This window comes from Pelophylax lessonae (assembly GCF_965119305.1).
Source record: "Pelophylax lessonae genome assembly, chromosome: 11".
Taxonomy (NCBI): Eukaryota; Metazoa; Chordata; class Amphibia; order Anura; family Ranidae; genus Pelophylax; species Pelophylax lessonae.
Window position 1 is genome coordinate 3,190,815 of NC_138778.1, and position 27,921 is coordinate 3,218,735.

The window sequence follows — 27,921 nt, forward strand, 5'->3', positions numbered from 1 at the left end:
AAAGGTAATGGGGGGCCTCCAATGTCTCCAAAGGGCCACATAAAATATACAGTCACCGGCCACATATTAGGTACACCTGTTCAATTGCTTGGTAACACAAATTGCTAATCAGCCAATCATATGGCAGCAAGTGTAACGGTTCAGGCTGGTGGTGGTATAATGGTGTGAGGTGGGGTAATGGTTAAGGCTGGTGGTGTAATGGGGTGTGTGTGTGTGTGTGTGGGGGGGGGGGGTGTAACGGTTCAGTCTGGTGGTATAATGGTGTGGGGGATATATCCTTGGCACACTTTGGACCCCTTAGTACCAATTGAGCATCATTTAAACCCTACTGTCTACCTGAGTATTGTTCCTGACCATGTCCATCCCTTTATGACTACAGTGTCCCCATCTTCTGATGGCTCCTCCCAGCAGGATAATGCACCATGTCACAAAGCTCCAATCATCTCACCACTGGTTTCTTCACCATGACAATGAGGTCACTGTCCTCCAATGGCCTCCACACTCCCCACATCTCATCCAATAGAGCACCTTTGGGATGTGGTGGAATGGAAGATTGGCATCATGGATGTGCTGCAGACAAATCTGCAGCAACTGCGTGATTCTATCATGTCACTATGGAGCAAATTCTGAGGAATGTTTCCAAAACCTTGTTATATCTATGTAAAATAGGGTCCAACCCACTACTAGCAAGGTGTACCTAATGAAGTGGCCGGTGAGTGTATATTACATGTGATGCTAAAGAAAACTGTCACCAACTAGAGGAAATGATCAGAGACTGTTGGGTAGGAGTAGTTGGAGTCATGCTATATATAGGGCAGGGGTCTCCAAACTTTCTTAAATAAAAAGGGTCAGTTTACTGTCCCTCAGACTTTAGGGGGGCCAGACTGTGGAAAGTGGGGATAGAAATTGTCCCAGAATTAGTGGGAGTAAACAGTGCCCCATTTTTGTTGTCAGTGCCAGGAATTATGCCCCATCGTTGGTGTCAGTGGGGTGGAATAGTGTTCCAAAGGCCAGATAAAGTCAAGCAAAGGGCCGAAGTTTGGAGACCACGGCTATAGGAGACAGTCAGAGACTAGGGACATGTTGCATTATACGGCTAGACTTTACTACTATTAAGGGACCTATTACAAATCAATTCTCCCTCTACTGCCTGCTGGGGCCAAAAAGCCACAAGTCAAACACCAAAGGGCTGCATGTGGCCCCCAGGACACCGGTTGGGCACCAGGGGTAAAAAATGTGGTCTACTGAAATGGGTACATGCACCAATATTTTATGCTTGTTTTGCAGTTGTGTGGTTATATCAGCGTATGGTTCCCTGCCCCATGGGAGACGTGGGTCTTCTAGGTTCCCCTCGTATCTCCACTAAATTTTGTGTTGGTAAAAGCTGATACAAGCTGAAACTTTGCTGCCGCTATGGAAATAGTTGTCCACTCAATGGCAATAGCACTGCAAGTTTACTCAGTTGCATGCAGAACATCGGGAGGTGTATTGTAAATCAGATATCTCACAGATATGCTGCAGGGAGATGGCGAACGTTGGTTTAGTTACAGGGAATCTGCCAGGTCACGTGATGCGGTAACTCGCTGCAACATCTAGCCATGCTCAGCGAATGATTTTAGAGACGAGAGCAGATCAAGGAACTACTATCTGATGTCTTTTCCATACTTTTGGAGCTTGCTTCAGGCATCCCTTGAGGCTCATTTGCATCTAAAAACTGCTGAACCAGAGGTGTTGTACCCTACAATATACAGTAGCCTTCCACTGCAAAATATGCAACTGAACTAAAATAAGATCCAGAATCCTCTTAGAAAGTTGCTCTCATTCACACCCTCTGAATCTTCTAATGATAAAGTCCAATACAGCGGTGACAAAGATCTTCCCTCTGTCTCATTTTTCCATATCTACTAATCCTCTTCTGCTCAGCGTTTCCACCACCCACACCTGGTCAGCTGTCCCCAACTTGATGGCTCTGGGGATCCTCAATCCATGCTTCTTCCTACCTCTCAGCAGACAAACTGGCCTATAGGCAGGGCCTTCTTTAACACAGGGCAAAAGGGGCAGCTGCCCTGGGTCCAGCCATTGTTGTGGGGCCCAAATCAGCTGCCCCTTGAGCCCTCACTGGCTGCAAATAATAAGTGGTTTTGGGAGGGCCCAAGAAAATATTTGCCCAGGGTCCAATCATAATTAAAGACGGCCCTGCCTATAGGGCTCCATGCATGTGCTCAAAAGATTTCTTCCAAATTCCCTAATCATTGAAAGAGCCATTGAAGTGTACAATGGCCATGTGGATTGATGAGTTTCTAACATGGGATCTTTTTTGCAAGGTTTATTTCCATCCTCTAGTTAGGTGTTTAAAGTCTATGGTGTCTGCCCGATGTGGGAGTGCTCTCCTGCAGACAGTGGGTATCGGGTTTTCCAGCGATCGGACTAATTGTTCGGGGTCAGCACCTAGGCTGCTGAAGATTTCGATGCTGTGCTGCCAGTAGAGAATTTTCTTTTTTATTGTTCTAATAACATTTAGGAAGAAAATGTTGTCCTGGTGGAGTCAGAGCTCCCATGTGCCAGAACCAACATTGCTATACCATTCTTGGTTCCAGACGAAAGTAGACGGGGTCTTGTGCCAAATGTAGTTAGTATATGGCAGTCTTTCAGACCTGTGCTGTGCCATATCTTCTCTCTACGTGATGCATAACCAATCAGCCTTTTAAGGAAGGTTTTGGCTTTGATTGGTGGCGTAGAATGTCTAGGTCATTGTTTCTCAACCTGGGATCCTCCAGAGGATGTTAGGCGTTCCTTGAGCAATGAGCAATTTCTGCCTCTCAGATAAGTTCCCACTGACACCATCGATCTTTTTTTTGCTATCTATAAGCGGTTAATTCCTCCCAATGATCACAAATGTAAGGAGCATTCTTCCCACTGACCATCACACTAATGTACATGAATTGTACATATAGTCATTTTTAGCAGGGGATCCCTGAAATTGTAAAGTTATTTCAAGGGTTCCTCTGTGTCGAAAAGTTTGAGAAAGGCTGGCACAGAGTATGGACCTCCTGACAATGTTTCAGGTAGTTACTTCATATCGCTAACCTCTACAGATCTAGATGCAGAATGTGTCTGATTTCCTGCATTTTAATACACATTACCACAGTTTGGCCTAATAGGTCAATGGGTCATTCATGGTTTGAATCTCGGCCAGTTTGAGCAGGAACTAGCAGAGATTTAAACCATTATTGGGCAGACTGATCGATCGATCAACTTGGGTACAACCAGCATGCCGGATTAGCTTGCGATTATTGAAAGAAGCTTCTAGAGCAGCTAGCGATAATCGCTGACTTCTTCTGGCGGGGGCAGCTTCCTCATGCCTTTCCCCGACTTCCCCCCTCCCAGTCCCTCCCCCTCCCCTACCCTCCCTCTTCCCGTCCCTCCCCCTTCCCGCCCCCCCCCTCCTCCACCAGGAGAAGACAATTGCTTGGCAGCAGGGATCTCCCTGTCAACACTGCCTGTGTTGATGAGGGAATCGTGCACATTTTACTGCAACCTGTGGTTGCAGGAAAAGTATTTGCACCGTCTACGGCCTGCTTTAATGTTTAAGGAGTTGTAATTTTTAGCAGAGGGTTCCCTGAGACTGGAAATGTATTTCAAGGGTTTCCCCATGTTGGAAAGGTTGAGAAAGGCTGGTCTAGGTCAGTGTTTCTCAACCTCTTTTCAGTCAAGGCACCCTTTAAAATGATGTACAATCTCGAGGCACCGCATTCTAAAATGTAAAAACAAAACTAATAGTTTTATGTAATGGAGCAACATTCGCACACGTATGGCACCCAACAGTAGAGGCTGCAAAGCAATCATGCCTTTGCACACTGGTACTGACTAGTATGCCAATGTTTCTCTTCTCCCTCAGTTTCTCTCCCCCACTCAGCTAATGTGACCCCAGTGCTGATGGAGAGGGGCAAGGGAGTGCCAAACAAGAATGCTGTGTCCGACATCCTCCTGATTAACCAATGACATATTTGGTTGTTAGGACACCGGTGGCTAGATGGTTGTAATGGTGCACAATTAAAACCTGTGACTTTGTGTAACTAAAAGGCAGGCTTGATCCACATTCTGGCTAATATACTATCGTTGGGCGATTTTTAGGCATTTTGCCTGGGCTCCCTGGTTGTAAATGGCTGGTCTAGGTACTTTCAGTATGTGAGACGCAGGAAGAAGTCTGCAGTTGGTGAGCCAAAAAAAAACTCTTTTGCTGCATAAGAACCAGGGGTTCCAAGGTCTCCGAATTGCAGTCAATGGGGAATGGGGTGGAGTGATGAGCTACAGCAATGAATAGAAAACTGGAGCCTTAAGCAAGTTCAGCGCGTGTGGTGCGAACCTTTAGACTCTGTTCACACCAAGTCGCATGACAGGAGAATGTGACTGGCTCTAAGTAGAGCCCGGTTCACGCAGCTCCGGGGCGGCCGCGGTCTGCATTGAAAAAGGGTCCTGTGCCTCTTCTGGTCCAATTCAGGTGCGAATTCAGGCAAAAATTCATACCTGATCCACACCTGAATTGGTGAAAAGGGACGCACCGGACCCCATGCTGTGAACCCCAGCATTTGTGAACGGAGCCTTGAACTTGGGTGATCTTCCCACTGAAGTAACAGAAGTACCTGGTGGGTGGTTGGACCTGCCAGCACCTATTAATTCTGTGTATAAGATGACTATATACAGTATACGCAATATGACGTAAAATAGGACTAAAAATGGCATCTCCTTGGCTTTACAAATTTGTGTCAGGTAGACGGGCTGTCCCAGCACAGTACTTGGCTCTCCACGCTACATGTAGTACAGTATAATCAACGTCTTATTTTTCCTGCGGTTAAAATCCAACTTGAGTGTTAAATATTTGGAGAACTAATTTAGATTCCAGCAAAATGTATTTTTTCAGTAACTCTAACCTGTAAACTGCTTACGAATTTAAACTGGCATGAGAGGAGGGAAAAACGATCAGAGTGCAAACATCATTGGATGACGAAGGAAGGACGCTGAAGAGGAAAACAATAAAGGAAGAGATTACTGTAACTGAAATGAGGGCTCCTAGTGGGAATGTCCCACTGGGCCAGGCCCGGGTCTACTTGGCTTCTTAAGGCAACAGGGTGCACTGGGGAAAGCTGTCGGCTACGTCAGGAAAAGTTCAGTGAAGCGCTAAAATATAATTTATACTTTAGGGGCCACGGAAAGCCCATAGCGGGCTGAAAATGTTACTCTTGTTTTGCAGTTGGCAACCTCTGGGAGACATTTAGAATGCAGGTATAGATGCATACGGGGAGCCGCAGCGGCCATTGCTGGGCGTTGTTCCAGGAAAGGATTTTTTTATTGCTATATTTTAAATGATTATTACAAATGATACAGTGGAAGTATCTGTTTATTTTTTATTTGTTTGCTGAAGTTTTGTCCCAACATACAAAAATGTTAATGTTATTGTATACTGAAATAAAAGAATGGGGGGCACTTTAGGGATAAGACCGACTTCACTGGTCAGGGGAAAACCATTTCTGAATGAAAGTCTTACAGTTTTTCAAAGGTAGGTTGTGGTTGCATGGTCTGTTAGTGGATAGACTAACATTGGTATGAATAGGAAGGGTCTCGGTGATGTCACTAGGCTCTATTAAATGGATTGGTTGCATTCCAATGACTATGAAGAGTCTCTGTGAAGTCACTGGTTTCTAGTGAATGGATAGGCTGTGTTCTCATTAATATATGAAGGGTCTCTGTGATGTCACTGGTCTCTAGTGAATGGATAGGCTGTGTTCTCATGAATATGAAGAGTCTCGGTGATGTCACTGGTCTCTAGTGATTGGATAGGCTGTGTTCTCATGAATATGAAGGGTCTCGGTGATGTCACTGGTCTCTAGTGAATGGATAGGCTGTGTTCTCATGAATATGAAGAGTCTCGGTGATGTCACTGGTCTCTAGTGATTGGATAGGCTGTGTTCTCATGAATATGAAGGGTCTCGGTGATGTCACTGGTCTCTAGTGATTGGATAGGCTGTGTTCTCATGAATATGAAGGGTCTCGGTGATGTCACTGGTCTCTAGTGAATGGATAGGCTGTGTTCTCATGAATATGAAGGGTCTGGGTGATGTCACTGGTCTCTAGTGAATGGATAGGCTGTGTTCTCATGAATATGAAGGGTATTTGCTGGGTTTTTTCACCTTCCTCCGGATCAACTGCAGGTATAGGATTATATATATGGGATTGTATGGTTGGGTTTTCAATACTTTTTTTTTTTTTTTGTTGGTTGAACCAGATGGACTTGTGTCTTTTTTCAACCTGACTAACTATGTAACTATGTCTCGGGATGTCACTGGTCTTAGGCTGTATTCTCATGAATATGAAGAGTCTCTGTGATGTCACTGGGCTCTATTAAATGGATTGGTTGCATTCCCATGAATATGAAGAGTCTCTGCGAAGTCACTGGTCTCTAGTGATTGGATAGGCTGTCTTCTCATGAATATGAAGGGTCTCGGTGATGTCACTGGTCTCTAGTGATCGGATAGGCTGTGTTCTCATGAATATGAAGGGTCTCGGTGATGTCACTGGTCTCTAGTGATTGGATAGGCTGTGTTCTCATGAATATGAAGGGTCTCGGTGATGTCACTGGTCTCTAGTGATTGGATAGGTTGAATTCCCATTAAAAGGATGGGTCTTGTTTGCTGGGTATATTAGATGAAATAACATGGTCTAGATATCACAAGATAATGATTAGAGAAACGCTGTTTATGGCAAGGAAAACAATCACAGTTAAGTGGATTCAAGTGAAACCCCCTGTTGTTAAGAACTGGATAAGTGCGGTAAATCAGATTTTACCATTTGAAAAAGTATTGTATATGCATAGAGGATGCTCAACCAAATATAATAAAATTTGGGATAATTGGAGTCAATCAACATTAACCAATGGTTGAATATAAGGAGATAACTAAGAGGATATAGAGGGATGCACATAGTATGATGAGGAAATAAATCTATGAATGCAATGGAGCAAGGGGTTGGGGCACACCAGGACAACGGCGATCAATTAAGCTAAATGGATATACCTTGGCATAAAGAGATTATGAATACTAAGTAAACAGATAATTATTTGGATATTGTATAATTTTTTTACTTTATATTGTTTTGTCCCTTTGTTGAAAGGACGTTTGGAATGTTCGTTTTTATGCGCATATTGAAATAAAAAGAATTAAAAAAAAAAAAGGAAGGGTCTTGGTGATGTCACTGGGCCCTATTAAATGGATTGGTTGCATTCCCATGAATATGAAGGGTCTCAGTGATGTCACTGGTCTCTAGTGAATGGATAGGCTGTGTTCTCATTAATATATGAAGGGTCTCGGTGATGTCACTGGTCTCTAGTGATTGGATAGGTTGTGTTCTCATGAATATGAAGGGTCTCGGTGATGTCACTGGACTATAGTGATGGGATAGGCTGCATTCTCATGAATAAAGAGTCAGTTCAGCTTTTTTTTAGGCTGCGTGGATGAGTGACTGCACATGGCTGGTGCCACCACCATGCATTTATTTTATAGCTCTGAGGTTTTAGACATAAAACTCCTGTACAGATGTGGAAAGTCAGTACGCCGTGACATTGAACACAGCTGAGATGATTTATGCAGTGGCATTTTGCATTAAAATTTTTAGCTCTTCGGGGAAGCAGACGCGGGGTTTGTGTTACACGCAGTTTGAGTCTGGATAGCTGCCATTGTTGTGAGAACAAGCGTTGACCAAGGGTGCAATCTACCACTGGACACGAGCGGGCTTTGAACCGGTCTCCTCGGGAAACAATATATCTTCCATACTAGGGGGGCACTCTTTTACTAGCTGTCATTTGTCATACAAAAGGTCCAGCGATTACATTTTTATTTTGGCAAAAAGTTTCAGTGGTGACAAATGAATACTTTTAAATAAAGCTGTGACAAGTCAGAAGAACAAATTTTCTTTGGTTTTGAAAAATGCTTTGGGGGGAAAGCACGACGCAAGTTGTAAGGGGATTAATATGTTACAGGCTCTGTTCCAGGGTAGAAATGTAATGTATGAGTCTTCCTGAAACATCTGGGTCAGCCTTGTGTCACATGGGGGGTCCTGCATACACAAACCACAGGAGGGGACCAGCAAGGCATGGTCCTCCAGAACCCAAAGACCGGAACTCATGATGGAAATAGGAGGCTATGTTATAGGGGATAAATAGGGTTAGATTTGGACTTCCCTGCCCCAAAATAATGCCTGTATTTATATTTTGTGCTAAAACTAAAACATATTGTATTGGTTGCATCATTCAACTATACCATCCATTATATGAAACACAGAGATAATTATTTGAATAAATCAGGCATGCTCTTGCATTCGTCGTTGGTAGATCTAAAAGAGACTGGTCATTCAGAGTACAACTTGTATGGTGAACTTTAGGCCTCATTCACACAGGCGTACTTAAGCGTACACCCGTGCAAGGGTCATGTTTGCCTTCACGGGGAGGCACCGGTGTTCCATGCGTGCCAATGCAGGTAGTCCTATTCAAATCAGTTGGGATGCAGTGGCTGCATGGACACAGCCACTGCTCCCAATCTTATATATGTGCGCTGTCTGAGATCAGAGATACGCACCCGAACCCACACAGCTGTGGCCAAATGTGGCAGTGCAGGGGAGGAGTCACCCTTTTGGGTAAAGTTCGACTTTAAGTACGCCCATGTGAAAGAGGCCTTAGACCTACCAACATGTAGTGTAAGAGCCTATATAAACAATCCTTGTAGTTGTTGGCAGATCTATAGGAGAGGGTACAATCAGATCTGTATGATTATCTTAGGTGTAAGCTTAGCATTGTTGACCTGAGTTCTTGATGTAGCCAACATGTAAGCCCCCACAGCTACCTCTAATGCCCCTGGGCTGCAAAGTGCCCCTATAACTAATGCACCCCATAGTACTACCCTCCCCTTCCTAACACCCCCAACACTTAAATCCCAATGCTACTTACAGTCTAAATTGGCTAAATACATTCCAAGTGCATCAAAAGGTGCTAAGTCTTAAGCTGGCCATACAAGGGTCGTTTTTTTGGGTCTAACAAGCGAATGTGTGGATGGGGGATTCCACCCCTCTGTGCTATTGCATTCTGACAGCGTATACTGATCAGTGCTGCAGCCTATTGCCTGAGATGCTGATTGAGCTGCTAAAAAAAAACAACAGGGCAGTTGAACAGAAGTCGAAGAGTAGATCAACTTCTGTTCAGCCACATTGGCCACACATGGATCTAAATTCAGCTCATTTAGCAGGTTTCGATCCATGTATGGCCAGCTTTACAGTTTGTTTCTTTAGAAAGCAGCTACAGCCTGAGTAGAAAAGCCTGTCCCCTGTCAGTATCCTGCAGAGAAGTGACATTGGGGGAGGTTTACAAACACTGGAGCACACAAAGGGGGGGTATTAAAACTGGAGCTCTCCAAATATGGTGAAGCTGTTCATGGTAGCCTATCAGTTTCTAACTTCAGCTTGTTCAGTTAAGCTTTGGCAATAAAACCTGGAAGTGGATTGGTTTCTTCAGACCTGCACCAGATTTTGCTCTCTTCAGTTTTAGTTAATGTCACCCAGAATCTGGTGCAGTTGTGCATAGAACCAATCAGCTTCTAACTTCAGCATGTTTAATAAAGCTTTGACAATAAAAGCTGGAAGCTGATTGGTTACAGTGCACAGCTGCACCAGACTATGTGTGCAGCAGTAAATCTCCACCATTGCTCTATACATGGAAACATTGGTATCTCTGCAAAGATTCCGACACATTCCCAGCTGAATGAGCGCTAAAGCTCTTCAATCATTGGGTGATCAGGAAGCATCAGTCTTGCTGGTTGCAGATCTATAGGTCAGACTCAGCTAAGGTGTATCCAGTGGTGAATTTTGGTTTTCTGCTGCCCTAGGCAAGCCTAAAATCAGAACGACCCCCCCCCCCATATCAGAATTTTTCCCATCCGTTGACACCATTTGATCCGATCTGATCCTGTCTGGCTAAAACAGACTGATGGAGGATCTATTCCCTCTCTGTCTGGCGGATCAGGTCGAATGGCAGTCTGCTGGAAATGGACAGGCGGTCCGTTTTTCCATCTAGAGGAGAGCGGGCTGTGTCTTGTGTCCACTCTGCATAGCGGACAGATCCCCCGCTGAAGAGGGGGATCCGCTTTACAGAGCCCGCCTGTGTGAAAGGGTTCTTACTAGGGCTGAACGATAGTCGATGTGATATCGACTATCGTTCTGCGGGCATGGGCGATATTCATATCGCCGAAGACACGATATTTAGCATTAGGCAGGGAGGCAGGGAGAAATCGGGACTCGGGGGGAGGAGGAGGCCTCACAGTGCTGGCAGCCAACACATCTGTTTTGCTTTTGGCTGTGATCGGAACTCCGCCCCTCCAGCCCAATGCAATCCAGCCCTCCCAGCTGTGCCTCTAATCTCCAGCCGACCATTACTCTGCCCTGCTCCGCCCATTGTCTCTCCTGGCTGCATCGGGGGTGTGCACGGGGGCGGGATCAGGCTGTAATGTTTTGTAAATAGATTCAATGGAGAGACAATGGGTGGAGCAGGGCGGAGTAATGGTCGGCTGGAGACTAGAGGCAGAGCTGGGAGTGCTGGATTGCATCGGGCTGGAGGGGCGGAGTTCCGTTTACAGCCCAAAGCAAGGGGAAACTCGTTTCTTTGGGGAAACCGATATCGACACAACAGATGACATGTCGGGCTGTGTTCTTCTACCTCCTACCACCACTGTGAGTCCCGACTCTGCCTAATCCACACTGTCGGTGTCTTCTGCATTCCACCCAGAGAAATATTGCGATATATATATTGTTGAAAACCAAATATCGCAATGTAATTTTTTTTCCCAATATCACGCAGCCCTAGCTCTTACTATGTTGTTTTCATTATTTTGAATTTTTTTTACAACTTTTTTTTAGTACAGGTACAATTTAATAATTTTTTTTATTTAATTTTTTTTTTTTTTTTTTACATTTTTTTTTTGGGGGGGGGGGGGGGCTTAGGAGAGACAACAGGGGTGTAAACAGACCTCTAATGTCTCTTTTTCGAGACAGAGAAAGGGACTGAAGACAAGCTACTTTCTCTGCAGCCTGAACTTCACTGTGGATAGATGAGATAGGAGTCTGTATAGAGACTTCTATTCATTCATAAAATGAAATATAGTAAACAGTGTTTACTATATTTCATTCATAAATTGACACATAGTTAACACAGTGTCAGTGATCAAAGAATACAGAAGCAATCAAAAACTTTGTTTGCCTCGCGGTAGGATACGCCCCCGGGTATATCATACCTCTCTGCAGAGAGACCACTGCTTCCACACAGAGAGCCTATCTTCACAGTGTTCTGGCAGGGCACAGACTTTTCCACTCAGTCTAAAGAAAACAAACTGTAAGACTTTGCACATCTTTTGATTCGATACATCTGGAATGTATTTAGCTGATTAAAACTGAAAGTTCCATTGGGCTTTGACAGTACACATATACGGTAAGTGAGATGTTATCTTGACAGAAGATAAAGCTGTTGGGGGGGGGGGGGGGGTGAGTCCATGCCACCGGTTCAGATCTGTGGGGTGCCCAGAAACCTGCCCAGGAATTGATCCTCTTTGTTCGCATATAAAGAACATTCAGAGGGCTGCAAAGCAATGACAGTAACCGATTATTTCCCAGTTTCTAGGAGGGAATTCTACATTCCAACGTTCTTGTGATGCAGTTGGAAAATGATTGCCGTAAGTCACTTTCATCCTTAGCCAAGCGTCTGTAATGACCTTACGGCATCGTAAAATTCAATGTGCGGTCTCTCTGCCCAGAAGAAACAAGCAAAGCAAAACCATCGTTGCCATTTCTACATGGCGGTGTCTTTATAAGGCTTAATCACCATTTAGAGAGCGATCTCTCCACCGGAACCCAACAATGTAATAAACGGATAAATAAGACATGAGACATTCTTCATGATGTCATGTTTTCAAACACAATAAACTTTCCAGCGCTAAATTTATCAGAACGTTGGTGTTGAAAATTTTACAGATTTTCTGAATTTTACATATTCATCTGCAAATATGGTATAAGACAAAGGAAAACCTCTGCCTTTAAGTTTTTGCAAACTGAACTATTTACTAAGTGGGCCAATCATCAAACAGCACCTTCTGCTCCCCTGCCTGCCTTCTTCCTTTAAACGCACCAGCAGTGGCAGAAAGTCAAAAATTGCAGAGAAATGAAAGTTTCATGGCGGAAGGCAAGGGTCAGCCAATGTTCATTCTCTTAACTTTCTCTGCCTTTTGGCTAAGATCAAGTGTAGGATTTGTCCTTATCAGTTTTCAGGAGAGAAAACAAGGTGCCCTCTATTGCGAGGGGGGGGCGGGGGGCGCTGTCTAGTATCCGGCCTGATGGATGGTGGTGGGAGGACCTTTTTCATCTTGGGCTGATTCTGGCCTGGTGCATCAGGCTTGTCCCCAGTTGAAGGCAAGGCTATCCCTAAGCCTTCCCTATAGGGATGGTGCTGAGCTGGTCTGGCAGGGGGCCGGGCTGAGAGAAGCCCATGGTGTTTGTGCCCCTGGCAGTCCAGTAATGCCGTAAATTCTCACGTAAGGGAGCTCACTATGAGTTTTTACAGCACCAACGCCACTGCACATTGCAGGCTTTTTATCTTGCTAGCCTTCAGGGCGGGGCTTTTGCCTAGGGCCAGAGGAATTGTTTATTCTGGCCAAAATGCCCACCATTATCTAGCATATTGGCACATTTTGAAGCACTTATCCACTTCCCTTTTCCCTTTTTTTAATTGTTGTATGTCACTTGCACTTTTTGCACAGTCTGCATGCACTTTACTAACCCCAACTAGTAGGGTGTAAGTCCTCTTACTTGCCCTGAAAGTTTTCGGGGAGGGCACGTGGCCTTTTGGGGAGCCCCTCTTAGTATCTGGGTTGGCCTTGGTTCGGAAGGTCTCCCGAAGAATGGGGTCCACCGGGTTACGGCTGGGTGGAACATGAGTGCCCCAGTCCCTGTCAGGAGCTTTGCACCCCAGGGGATCAGGGCAAGGTCCTTGCACTTTGGAGGAGCTTGTGGACCCTGTGCACTTTTTTGTGTTGATTCACTTTTGTGTGCTCACTTTTTTATGCACCGGGTGGTAAGTTTTGTGAGTGTGTTTTACTACACCATGGAGCTTAAAAACAAAGAAATTTGATCAAACTTCCAGGGTTTTGGTCATACGACCAGCTGCCGTGGAATTCCAGAGTAGCGGTTTTGCCATCTTATACTATTCAGGGCAGGAAAGTAGAGGTCCCATTTTGACAGTTCTAGCTAGCTGTCCAAAAGGTGCGTTGGGGAATTATTGGGCTCTGAGATAGTTGCTCCACCTGCCTTGTGCAAATTTCTTCTGCTTATAAATCAACAAGCTGCTTTATAGCTTCTTAAAGTGATATTAACCACTTGCCGACTGCCACACGACTATTTACAGCGGCAGACAGCCCCTCACAGGCAAAGTGACGTAGGACTACGTCAGCTCTAATTGTGGGGGAAAAAAAGGACGTCAATTTTATTTTGGTACAGTGCCGCACGACCGCGCAATTGTCCGATAAAGTAACACAGTGCCGAATCGCAAAAAATGGCCTGGTCATTAAGGGGGCAAATCCTTCCGGTCCAGAACTGGTTAAAGTGCTCCAAAAAAAAAATGCTCCACATAGTGTGATACCATCCAAAAAAAATGACTTTATTTAAAAGTAAACAACTTACATTTTCCATGTATGAACAGACAATTCACATAAAAAAATCGCATGTAGTAGCAAATGGGTGCAATGTTAAAAAATAAGCTCAAAATAAGCTGGAGTGACATTTAAACAAAGTTTTTTTTAAGAAAGGAAAAGGAGGCGCAAACACCTAGTGCATTACCCGTGGTACTGTTAAAATGATTTAATCAAATGCTGAATGCATACTCACAAACATGAAGAATTAAAATCGTATTGCAAATTCCCGTCACCCATGTGTTGGACCATGTCCTGGAAATTGCGACCGCTAACGCGTTTCGGGAGTCAAGCCCCCTTCCTCAGAGTCTGAGGAAGTTTCGGGAGTCAAGCCCCCTTCCTCAGAGTCTGAGGAAGGGGGCTTGACTCCCGAAACGCGTTAGCGGTCGCAATTTCCAGGACATGGTCCAACACATGGGTGACGGGAATTTGCAATACGATTTTAATTCTTCATGTTTGTGAGTTTGCATTCAGCATTTGATTAAATCATTTTAACAGTACCACAGGAAATGCACTAGGTGTTTGCGCCTTCTTTTCCTTTCTTTTATGCATCCGTTTGGAGTTCCCTGCCTGAGGAGAGCAGCACGCCAGTCTTCCCCTTCGGAGTGAGCGCTTGGCTGATATATTTGTTTAAAGTTTTTTTTACTTTGCACTGGACTCTTTGCACTGTTGCACTCTTTCTTTAAAGGCTATAGTGTGATTTAATATGAATTCTAAAGTTTTTGCACAAGTTTGCATGTTCCATATGAGATGTAGTATTTCATGGTTTCTAATTGATTCCTATCTATGTATGTATGTGTATATATATATATATAAAATCACTGGTTAACACATACATTGGATCCATCCAATTATTTTCCCATTTTTTAGCGCGGCACTTTTTATGGTTTTACAGGTTTAGACATTAATGGCTGTGTGTTGAGTTATTTTGAGGGGACAGCAAATTTACACTGTAAGAGCCCATTCACATTAGCGCCTGACAAGTCGCGGACGGTCGCGGTCCATTGAGTAGTACAGTAGTACAGGAGCCGTTCTAATAGGAGCGACACAAGTCGCTCCGACTTAGAAAAAGGGTCCTGTACTACTTTGGGGCGACCTCGGAGCGACTTGCATAGACTTCCATTATGTGAAGTCCCTGCAAGTCGCGCCAAAGTCGCGGTGCACAGCAGTGCACGCGACTTCACAGGTCGCCCCCCGAAGTCGTGTCACCTCAGTGTGAACCGGCTCTTATACAAGCTGTACACTCACTACTTTACATTGTAGCATAGTGTCATTTCCTCAGTGTTTTCACATGAAAAGATAGAATAAAATATTTACACAAATGTGAGGGGTGTACTTACTTTTGTGAGATACTGTATATTTCTGCTTACAAATGATTGGATGATAGAAGTCGGCAGAGCTTCACTTCATTCACATAGCTAAGAGGAAAATCTCTTGTATAATATTGAATTTTGATAAATTATATTGTATAAAAAATGACTGAGCTCTTTCAGTGTCTAAAATGTAAGTTTTCAGAGCCCTAGGCTCAGCGATGGACCAGAGGGCTCTGAAAGCTTGCATATAGAGACCTTGTAGTGATGAAGTGATTGATGGGAGGAACCACAACACCCAGCAGGAGATATGCTATCTCGTACTCCTGGAGGTGCCGGATAGAAGTGCTACCCAGGATTCTTCAAGAATGCGAAACGTTTGCATGCAATCCAGGGTTCTTCTCTTTTTTTGCTCATTACTGTTCAGTTTTATTTAATATCATCCACTGAAGATCTATAACTCAGTGAAAAGTATCTTAAAATGCAAGTTTTCGAAATATTAGGCCCAGTTGATGAGCAAACGGCTCCAATATTTGCATGTAGTGCTAAACTTCCACTAAAGAGTTTCTCCTCCTAAACTATTCCATGACACCTACAAGAATATCTTTTCTGGAACTTCCTTCTTCCCAACACCCTTTGTGTTTATTGAGACGACCTGTCACTCTGCACATCACCAGCACATCCCCCCCCCCCCCCCCATGTCTCTAAGCCCCTCCTGTTTTCGACAGCTCTTTTCTAACCTTGTCAAGTTGGACCATCACAGCATGAGAAGGACTGCTTGTTGTGACAGCAGCTCAGCGTCTGATAGCAGGAATTCCAGAGGCTGGACCTTCATAGTCACTGACCTGACAAATTGTTTGTAGGACTTTAGGCATCAAACCGGAACTTTCACAACAAATCATTCAATGGCCTTACCTGTTAGTGCATTGCTTTGATTCTAAAAGTGGTTGTGCAGAAAGAGAACATGTACAGAGTATTGACAGATGAAAGGTCAACATTCCTCATTCCTTGGATGGAGGCAAGAGTGGTCCATGTCATGCTGGCACTTTGTGCACCGATACTGGAAATAAACATTGAGATACAATCTATGTAACTGAAAATAGAGGTTTCTATTTATGAGAACTTTGCCTATCCATTCACTGGAGACCGGAGGCATCACAGAGACCCTTCATATTCATGAGAACACAACCTATCCAATCACTAGAGACCAGTGACATCACTGAGACTCTTCATATTCATGAGAACACAACCTATCCAATCACTAGAGACCAGTGACATCACCGAGACTCTTCATATTCATGAGAACACAGCCTATCCAATCACTAGAGACCAGTGACATCACCGAGACCCTTCATATTCATGAGAACACAGCCTATCCAATCACTAGAGACCAGTGACATCACCGAGACTTCATATTCATGGGAACACAGCCTATCCAATCACTAGAGACCAGTGACATCACCGAGACCCTTCATATTCATGAGAACACAGCCTATCCAATCACTAGAGACCAGTGACATCACCGAGACTTCATATTCATGAGAACACAGCCTATCCAATCACTAGAGACCAGTGACATCACCGAGACCCTTCATATTCATGAGAACACAGCCTATCCAATCACTAGAGACCAGTGACATCACCGAGACCCTTCATATTCATGAGAACACAGCCTATCCAATCACTAGAGACCTGTGACATCACCGAGACCCTTCATATTCATGAGAACACAGCCTATCCAATCACTAGAGACCAGTGACATCACCAAGACCCTTCATATTCATGAGAACACAGCCTATCCAATCACTAGAGACCAGTGACATCACCGAGACCCTTCATATTCATGAGAACACAGCCTATCCAATCACTAGAGACCAGTGACATCACCGAGACCCTTCATATTCATGAGAACACAGTCTATCCAATCACTAGAGAGCAGTGACATCACCGAGACCCTTCATATGCATGAGAACACAGCCTATCCAATCACTAGGGACCAGTGACATCACTGAGACTCTTCATATTCATGAGATCTTTATTTGAGCTGAAGAGACAGATCTTTAAACCATTGAACTTTGCATTAGTAAGGCTTCTATACTTGTCAGTGTCATTTCCAGGGATTTGGGGAAGATGAAATGTTTAGCACTCTTGGGACAGATATCTGAGTCACCTACACCCCCGCCAGACTCGGTGAGATGTCACTGAGCTTTATGATAAGAGAAGTTCAGTAGTCACACTTGCGTGCAGTCAGAGTTAGACGCTGTATGCGCTCTTGTAAAACAATGTTCAGTTTATTTTTAACTGTTCATAGCGGCCTTTCTCAACCTTTAACTATCAAGGAAACCTCTACATAACTTTCAGGCCTCAAGGAACCCCTGCAAATTATAACTACATCTACAGCTCACAGGAAATTAACCTTGTGGTCAGTGGGAAGAATGTCCCTTACATTGGTGGTCAGTGGGAAGAATGTCCCTTACATTGGTGGTCAGTGGGAAGAATGTCCCTTACATTGGAGGTCAGTGGGAAGAATGTTCCTTACATTGGTGGTCAGTGGGAAGAATGTCCCTTACATTGGTGGTCAGTGGGAAGAATGTCCCTTACATTGGAGATCAGTGGGAAGAATGTCCCTTACATTGGAGGTCAGTGGGAAGAATGTCCCTTACATTGGTGGTCAGTGGGAAGAATGTCCCTTACATTGGTGGTCAGTGGGAAGAATGTCCCTTACATTGGTGGTCAGTGGGAAGAATGTCCCTTACATTGGAGGTCAGTGGGAAGAATGTCCCTTACATTGGAGGTCAGTGGGAAGAATGTCCCTTACATTGGTGGTCAGTGAGAAGAATGTCCCTTACATTGGAGGTCAGTGGGAAGAATGTCCCTTACATTGGAGGTCAGTGGGAAGAATGTCCCTTACATTGGTGGTCAGTGGGAAGAATGTCCCTTACATTGGAGGTCAGTGGGAAGAATTTTCCTTACAGTGGTGGTCAGTGGGAAGAATGTCCCTTACATTGGTGGTCAGTGGGAAGAATGTCCCTTACATTGGTGGTCAGTGGGAAGAATGCTCCTTACATTGGTGGTCAGTGGGAAGAATGTCCCTTACATTGGAGGTCAGTGGGAAGAATGTCTCTTACATTGGTGGTCAGTGGGAAGAATGCTCTCCTGATAGGGTCATTGGTGTCCATAGTTAATTATAGGAAAGGCAGAAATTGCTCAAGGACCTCCCAGTGACCTCTGGAGGGACTGTGGTTGGGATACGGTAGACTGGTCTAAGGCTTGTACATAATATTATCCCAGGGCAGTTTGCAGCATTTGCTGGGGTTGTCACCCTCCTGGCTATGTACTGTGGGTGGGTGAATCATAAGACTGACGGAACAGAATGGATCTTTGATTTTCCAGGTAATACATATTAGGACTCGGCATTGACAGCGCATGATTGCATGCTAATGTAGCAGTCAGACTTTTCTTCCTACTTTGTTGCTGCATCATTTCAACTGAAAATTGTACAAATTTTATGACTGAATGATCCCCCCCCCACCCCAAGTTGATGAGTTCTTCTACCTCTTTAGTGCAACGGATTGCAAGCTCTTGACCCTAACGTGCTTCTTTCTGTCTTTCTGCAGCCTGCAACTGTAACCTGCATGCCCGCCGCTGCCGCTTCAACATGGAGCTCTTCAAGCTGTCCGGCCGCCGGAGCGGAGGGGTCTGCCTGAACTGCCGCCACAACACGGCGGGCCGCCACTGCCACTACTGCAAGGAGGGATACTACCGGGACATGACCAAACCCATCACCCACAGGAAGGCCTGCAAAGGTGAGGAGTGCCGGGCCTGACTCCATGAGCCCCGATATAGGGGGGGTGCAGTGCGATCCGTACATATGGCGTGGCTGAACATCCACGTTCTCTAGAACTGAAGTCAGTTAATTTCTTGTGCTTATGCTTCAGCCAGGGCCGGGACAAGGGGTGGGCAGGAGAGGGCGGCTGCCCTGGATGAAATGGTTTATTGTAGGGATGGGGGTCTCAAACTGGTGGCCTTCCAGCTGTTGCAGAACTACAATTCCCATAAGGCATTGCAAGGCTGACAGTTAGAAGCATGACTCCAATAGGCAGAGGCATGATGGGACTTGAAGAGGCGCCAGTTTTAGACCCCTGCCCTAGAAAATGCTGCTGTCTGCTGTGCCTCCTGTTCTCATTCATCCAGAGTTGTGTCTCGCTCATACAGGAGGTGTGTTACTGACCAGATCACCAGGTGATCCCAATACTTTTGGTAATATACGGGTTTATTTACTAAAGCTGGAGAGGGTAAAATTAGTCACAATTCTGCAAAGAAGCCAATCAGCTTCTACCCTCAGCTTGTTCAATCAGGGGCCTTTCACACGGGCGCACCGCCCGACAGACTCCGTTTTGCTCAGCAGGGATCGAGCCGCCGATCCCCGCTGAGCAGGCAGATGACAGCTCTGTCTCCGCGCTGTGTGCAGAGACCGAGCTGTCAGATCCTCGCTGTCCTCTATGGGGGAATCGGATGAGAATGGACTGTCTGTCCTATTTCATCCGATCCGATCCTCCAGATGGATGAAAAATGGGGTTTCCATGCGTCTGGACCACATCGGATCGGATAGCAGCAGGTGTCAGCAGAGATGTCTCCACTGACACCCGCTGCCCCATAGGGATGCATGGAGCATCCGATCAGGTCCGCCTGAAAAACTGACAGGCGGATCGGATCGCCCGTGTGAAAGGGGCCTTAAGCTTTAGCAATGAAACATGGAAGCTGATTGGTTTCTCTGCAGAACTGAACTGTACCCTTTCTAGCCTTAGTAAATAAACCCCTAAGTCCCGATTCACACATATTCGATGCGGGAACCCTCCAAATCCACTGCAGGTTCCCGCATCGCATTCAACTCGCAAGGCAGTTCACACTGCCATATGCAAGTCGCTGGGGCTGGTAATACACAGTTAACGACACCCCCAGATCAGTTCACACTGTCAGTTCGGACATGAATCGGATCGAATAGGATTCTGGTGCGGACCCCAAAAAAATGGTCCCGTGTGAGTTGTGTCCGAATGCCGATGCGAATTCAGCCATATAGTCTGTACAATCTGTACGGCTGAATTCGCATTGCACAGACATCGCATGTGATTTGCAGAGAAGTGCGCTCCCAATCACATGCCATGTTTTGTCATCGCATATATGTGAACCGCCTCTCCGTGTATAGGGATTACCTTCCCAGGCAGTGGCTGCTGGTGCTCCATGGTCGGGGGGGGGGGGGGGGGGGGGCGTCAGACAGACCACACCATACCACCCCAAAGGACCACACCAGCCCGCACACCATACCAACCCCCCCCCCCCCCCCCCCCGTCGCTCACTCACCTTGGACTGATGTGGAGGGCAGGGGGCAGCTCCTGCCAGCGTCTCCTCCCTCCTTGGCCAATAGCATGGCATCTCCTTTCGGCCAATCGGGAAACGGGTCTCAGGACCCGCTTCCTGATTGGCTGGGAGGAGAGTCAGTGTGATAATAGAGAATATTCATTCGCTATTGTCACACAACTGGGTGGGCTCAGGGTGCAGTGCTCTGCGCCCCGAGCCCACCCTTTTTTGAAGCCTATTAAAGCCTCTGGCTCTAATCATGTGCTTCAAAATAAAAAATCCCCCATTGGAATCCATGTGTCCGGCGCCCTGCATGTAGATAAGGGGGCCGGACCCATGGATGGGGGGGCTGCGCCCCCAATGGACGGGCTGCCACTGTTCCCAGGGAATCAAAACTTTGGGTGTAGAATAGTACGAAGGGCGTATAAATGTAAAATTTAACACTGAAAAAATAAAGAATAGATTGTTTCCCGCACACAACTGAATGGTGAATTCTCTTATTGCAGAATTATTTTCACTTCTCTTAGTGAATGAGGTGTGCGCACTTCAATCATCCAATCACGTGTCAGCAAAAACTCCTGTTTGTTTTTTTTTCCTTGCACATGATTGGGTATTCTTTACAAAGCAAAGTTGCTTTAATCCTCTAGTAAATCAACCCCAATGTTCCTAGAAATTGCAGATTCCGCTGCCCGGCGTAGAAGGGTGTGGAGCGTCACGGCATGCACCTGGCCGCCCGTCTCTGAAGCCTCTCTCTCTATGGCTGCTGTAAACCTCCTGCACTGCTGGCAGGCAAACTGTTAAATTCCAGTGGCAGAGAAGGAGGTCAATGTTTCCCATATGTGTTATGTACACCCCCTCCCCTCCCCCCCCCTTTCCTCCAGCCCGGCACAGGTGTGCATACCATTGGACAGTGCCTTGTATTGAACAGGTTAAGCAGAGAATGAAGGTGGGGGGGGGGGCAGCTACAAAGGCTGCAAGCTTTGACGAATGGCCCCAGACATCGGGGAGAGAATCCCATTGAGGAGGGGGGGAAGGGGCAGGTTAATCTACCTGCAAACATCAGAGAGCGCCGACGGGGGCGCGTGAGCGTGTGTGTCTGCAGGTGTTGGCGGCCCGAGGTTAGTCGGTTCCCACAATCATGCAGACGTCAGCGCCGTTCTGCCGGTAAAATGACTATTGTGCTGGGGTATGCGGAGAGCGAAGGAGACCGGCACATCACATGGAGAGATCCTCATAAAATCTCCCATCATTCATAATCCACACAGGAACTGACAGAATATTCACTATATTACCAAAAGTATTGGGACGCCCGTCAACTTTAATGGCATCCCAGTCTTAAAGTGGAAGCATCGTTGCTTTTTACCTTTTACCTACAGGTAAGCCTATAATGCGGCCTATAATAAAGCTTATCTGTAAGTAAAATTAATATCTCCTAAACCTGCACCATTTAGGAGATATTTGTCCTGCATGCAGCCGCTGAAACCAGCGGCGCATGCACTCTGAAGGTCCGGCGGACCTTTAGAGCTCTTTGCAGGCTCCTTGTCGGAAAGTCCATCCCGCAAGCATGCGCGGGAGTGACGTTATCGCGGCTCGGGCCACTCACAGCGCCGGAGCCGCCGAACCAGGAAGAGACGCCGAGGGAACATGACAGCTCCCTCAGCGGTGATTGGGTGACTGTTTCGGGGCTTCGTTTCAAGGTAAGTATTTCATAATGAGCTAGTATGCGATGCACACTGGCTCATTATGGCTTTGTCCTGCAGGGGTTGTTTTTTGTTTTTCGGTGAGGATACAACCGCTTTAAGCTGGATACACACGATGCAATATTCTTTTGATTTACCAAAACCTTATAATATGAGGTCAAACCTAAACACTTTCAATGTGGATGCAATCAGGCCGGCCCTTCACTACATAGTTGAAGGTAAATCTAACAACAAAAGTTGTATAGTGTGTATCCAGCTTTAGTCCTTAGGATTCAATATTGAGTTGGCTCCGCCCTTTGCAGCTATAACAGCTTCAACTCTTCTGGGAAGGCCGTCCACAAGGTTTAGGAGTGTCTATGGGAATGTTTCACCATTCTTCCAGAAGAGCATTTGTAAGATCAGGCACTGATGTTGGAGGAGAAGGCCTGGCTCACAGTCTCTGATCTATCTGGTTGAGGTCAGGACTCTGTGCAGGCCAGTCATGTTCCTCCACCCCAAACTCGCTCATCCATGTCTTTATGGACCTTGCTTTGTGCACTGGTGCGCAGTCATGTTGGAACAGGGAGGGGCCATCCCCAAACTCCTCCACAAAGTTGGGAGCATGAAATTGTCCAAAATGTCTTGGTATGCTGACGCCTTAAGAGTTCCCTTCACTGGAACTAAGGGGCCAACCCCCTGAAAAACACCCCCACATCATAACCCCCCCTCCACCAAATGATTTGGACCAGTGCACAAAGCAAGGTCCATAAAGACATGGAGGAGCGAGTTTAGGGTGGAGGAACTTGACTGGCCTGCACAGAGTCCTGACCTCAACCCCATAGAACACCTTTGGGATGAATTAGAGCTGACCTTCTCATTCAACATCAGTGCCTGACCTCACAAATGCGCTTCTGGAAGAATGGTCAAACATTCCCATAGACACTCCTAAACCTTGTGGACGGCCTTCCCAGAAGAGTTGAAGCTGTTATAGCTGCAAAGGGTGGAGCCAACTCAATATTGAACCCTACGGACTAAGACTGGGATGCCATTAAAGTTCATGTGTGTGTAAAGGGAGGCCTCCCAATACTTTTGGTAATATGTATATAATAACATTAAGGAATTGCCCCAGATCGTGGGCCGGTCACAACTGCGAATGTCTGATGTGGTTTTAGCTGTTAGAATCGCCAGCAGTTTGCATAGCACTTTACTACATGAGGGCAGACAGCAGAGTTACAATACAATTCAATAGAACTTCATTCAAACAATCGTACAGAAATTCTGAAAGATCGTTCCTCAGGGCCCTTGGTTGTGCCATCAAAAGGGGTTGATTTACTAAAGGAGAATAGACTGTGCTCTGCAAGGGCAGCTGCTCCAAAGCTTAGTAAATGAGGGGAAGCTCTGCTGACTTCCATCATCCAATCATGTGCAAGCAAAAATCCAATTTTTTTTTCCTTGCTCGTGATTGGGTTGCTTGCCGGGCTGCATGCTCGGATAAGGGTCTGGTATGGATTTTGGGAGGGACCCCACGCCGTTGTTTGCGTGTGGCTACCCTCAAAATCCATACCAGACCCGAAGGGCCTGGTTTGGAACCTAGGGGGAAACCCCATGCAGTTTTTTTTTTCCATTTTGGCGTGGAGTTCCCCCTCAAGATTCTCACAGCGCAAGTCGCAATGCAAGTCGGATCATCCTGATCCAACTTGCGATGCGCCTTCCATTCAAATCAATAGGCTCCCATAGGGAACCATTGATTTTGAATGGAGGCAGAAAAAACGCTGCTAAAAGCGACGTGGCCAAACGTGCAATAACTCCAATGGAAAAAGCTACTGAAAGCACGTTTTTACAGCTGCTTTTTCCTGGCGTTAGAAGTGGCTCTGCAGCTTGTTTTTTCTGATGCCCTGTGTGCATGGGAGCTTATGATGGAAACGTATGGAAACGATTTCAGATCAATAGGATTCCCATGGAACTTTCTAGTCCAGAAAGGGCATCTAAACTGCCACCCATTATAAGCAGTAGGGTCTTTCATTCTGTGGCTCTGGTGCTGCAGCATATTCATTGATGAGCTCATAAAGTTTGGGTGCTTTTCATGTTAGATTTGGAGAAGCCTTTCTTTGCAATTTTTTGTCTTGCAGTTTTTAAACTCAAGACAAGAACTGTCCAGAACAGGTTTTCATGAAACCCTATGTTCCTCCACAGCAGCATTTCTCAACCCGGGTTCCATGTAACCCTAGGGTTCCTTCAGAGCAGGATTTCTCAACTCTGGTTCCATGTAACCCTAAGGTTCATCCAGAGCAGGGTTTCAACCCTGGTTCCATGTAACCCTAGGGTTCCTTCGGAGCAGGATTTCTCAACCCGTGTTCCATGAAAACCTAGGGTTCCTCCACAGCAGCATTTCTCAACCTGTGTTCCATGTAACCCTAGGGTTCCTCCAGAGCAGGTTTTCTCAACCAGGTTTCCATTAAACTTTAAGGTTCCACGTAACCCTAGGCTTTCTCCAGAGCAGGGTTTTTCAGCCCAGGTTCCATGTAACCCTAGGCTTCCTCCACAGCAGATTTCTCAACTCGGGTTCCATGTAACCCTAAGGTTTCTTCAGAGCAGGATTTCTAAACCCATGTTCCATGAAACCCTAGGGTTCCTCCAGAGCAGGGCTTCTCAACCTGGGCTCCGTGTAACCCTAGGGTTCCTCCAGAGCAGGGTTTCTCAACCACGGTTCCATGAAACCTTAGGATTCCTCCAAAGCAGGGTTTCTCAATCAGGGTTCCATGAAACTCTAGGGTTCCTCAAGAGCAAGGTTTCTCAACCCGGGTTCCATGTAACCCTAGGCTTCCTTCAGAGCAGGATTTATCAACTCTGGTTCCATGTAACCCTAAGATTCCTCCAGAGCAGGGTTTCAACCCTTCCATGTAACCCTAGGGTTTCTTCGGAGCAGGATTTCTCAACCCGTGTTCCATGAAAAGCTAGGGTTCCTCCACAGCAGCATTTCTCAACCTGTGTTCCATGTAACCCTAGGCTTCCTCCAGAGCAGGGCTTCTCAACCTGGGCTCCATGTAACCCTAGGGTTCCTCCAGAGCAGGGTTTCTCAACCACGGTTCCATGAAACCTTAGGATTCCTCCAATGCAGGGTTTCTCAACCAGGGTTCCATGAAACTCTAGGGTTCCTTCAGAGATTTCTAGGGGTTCTTTGAGCAATGAGCAATTTTTGCCTCTTAGATAAGTTCCCACTGACACCACTGATCTTTTTAACTGTCTGTAAGGGAGTAATTCAATGTCCACAAGTGTAAGGAGCATTCTTCCCACTGACCATAACACTAATGTATCATGAATTGTACATATAGTCATTTTTAGCAGGGGATCCCTGAGACCAGAAAGTTATTTCAAGGGTTCCTCTGTGTCGAAAAGTTTGAGAAAGGCTGGCACAGAGTATGAACCTCTTGACAATTTTTCAGGTAGTTATTTCATATTACTAACCTCTACAGACCTAGATGCAGAATGTGTCTGATTTCCTGCATTTAATCCAAATACCACAGTTTGGCCTAATAGGTCAATGGGTAGATGATCTTCCCAGTGGTGCACCAACGGCATCGCCTACAGATACAGGAGTGTGGTCTGTAATTCTGGCTGCTGAAAGAAAAAAAGAAAGCAGGTCTGGGGGAGGTTGTGTCATATAAATGAATAATGGCGTGATTACGACGCCAGTTACCTGGCCCTGCCAAGAGGCTCTCTTTAGATGTCTCCTGAAGTATCATCTTAATATTATGACCCACGATAAATGCTTAGTGGCCCCCCACTCAGGCTAACAAGGTTCAAAGAATTATATGCCGCTGAGTAGTGAGGGTGCAGGCTGGGGAAAGGTTCATCCAGAACCAAAGCACACTGTGGAAGTAGGAAGTGATGATAGCCCTGCCGCTGCACACCTCACCCAGCCTGAGTGGTTAAGCAGGTAAAAGCAGCCTCAGCCAAGCCATGCCCCCAACATGTTTCGCCCTGGCCCTGGGGACATGGCTTAGATGAGTCGAGCTGAGGCTGCTTTTACCTGCTAACCACTCTGGCCAGGCGAGGTGTGTGAATACTGAAAAGAAGATGTACACCGCTCAGGTGGATCTATATCCACAATCAGCCGTGGGTGCTGGACCTCGGATCGCCACCAGATAACCGGAACATGAAGAGAAAGTGGCCGCACACCAAAACGATGACTTGATAGTAGCAAAGATTTATTTGTACAAATCTGGATACAAGGCACAACAGAATGGAAATGGTATACGTGTTTCACGCGACCAACAGTGTGCTTGTTCACTAGCAAGGTGTGTGGCTATCTCTTCCTACCTCTACATCATCTTATTATTGTTGCAAAAGATAATAATACCATTGTGTCATATAATGGCCGTTTCGCCCTAATAGATTTCTGTTTTAAGATTTGATAGTAAGGATCAGGACTGGCTGGGTTCGATGCATTTGTAGACCAGAGCAACCACTTTGTTTTTCCAGAAAGACTCGAGGGTGTTGTCCTTGCCTCATCTACAAGGAACCGAGGCGGCTTTATCTTCCCATAAAAACATTATTTAATAACATTATTCCGTCCAACGGATTAACCTCCGCTTCCACCATATTGTGTTTCAGGCACAGAGACAATACTGTAATGAAATCCGTCACCTAAACTCTCTCTGACACCAAATTCCTTCCTGAAGAGGCCTGCAATCACAGGGTGGGCCTGATATTACTGCAAAACATCCCGGCTCTCCTCTACCATTCAATAAAAGAAGAATTATAAAGCATAGATCTGGCCTTTTATATTAAATTGTTCAGTACAAAGGGGGAGGTGATCCTCTTGTACGGCAAAAGCCTTGTACTGGGATATATGAGAAGTCCAGCTTCCACTCCTTCTCCACCTGTTCCATCATTGTTGCTTCATGAGGTTAAAACAAAACTTTTCTGTATGAGGTTGGTGATCTATAGACCTCGCGAACAGCCAAGATATTTAGACATCCGGATGCAGGGGTTAGCCTGAGTGCTTCCATCTTGTCCCGGGGGAATGAGGGGGGGGGGGGGTATTTCTACATCATTTAGTTTAGCTGCTTTTATCTTGGCCTTTGTGAGGTTCCTTGAGCGTTTGCCTAATCGTCTCTGTCCTGTCTTCAATTAGGCTTCTTGTCTAGCAGTTAACCTGAATGGTTCCATCTTGTTACCAATTATGCTGACTACCTCCATCTTGTTCACAGTAAGGATTTTTTTAAAGCTCTATGGTGCAGACTTTTGAGTAGCAGTTAGCCTGACTGCCTCCATCTTGTCTTTGCTAAGGCTTCTTTGTAGCTGTTACTTTGTCTCCATCTTGTCCTTAGCGTTTTCTGCACCAGTTATCTTAAAGTGGAGTTCCGGCCTCAAATACCTTTTTCAACTAAAAATACCCCTATAATACTAATCCATTGCCCTTTACAGAACCGCTATTCTCATACTTACAAGGTGTACAGTATTGGATTTTAGACAAAATCTTACTTTTAAAAATGCTGTCTGGGCGCGGCCATCTTAGACGTGGGCATCTGAAGCCGCAGTGTAATCTGCTTTGTCCTTCTTCCTGATTCCAGGGAGTGTTCTGGGAGTTCTTCCTGATTCCACCCTCCTGGGAGTGGGGACAAACAGCTCCCAGGATGCAATGCAAAGGAGGAAGTGATGTCGGTGGCCGTGGCCACAGAGGGGGGAGAAGGAGGAAGTACATAAAAAAATGCCCTGAAAATAAGGTAAGGGACCCCCAAAAAAAATTGAAAATGCCCAATTGTTGATCAGCATAGTGAGCACTCCAGGAATCACTAAAGT

At 45.8% G+C, this 27,921-nt stretch overlaps 1 protein-coding gene across 2 annotated transcripts in view; it reads left to right on the plus strand.

Moving 5' to 3' along the window:
- NTN1 (netrin 1) overlaps positions 1-27,921 on the plus strand; it is a 221,502-nt gene that overhangs the window by 111,094 nt on the left and 82,487 nt on the right. For both annotated transcript variants that reach the window (XR_014225866.1, XM_082271470.1), the window contains exon 3: positions 18,697-18,885. Coding sequence is in view for 1 of the 2 variants with exons in the window: in XM_082271470.1 (XP_082127596.1) it covers positions 18,697-18,885 (189 nt within the window). In the remaining variant the exon portion in view is untranslated. The remainder of the gene's footprint in view (positions 1-18,696; positions 18,886-27,921) is intronic.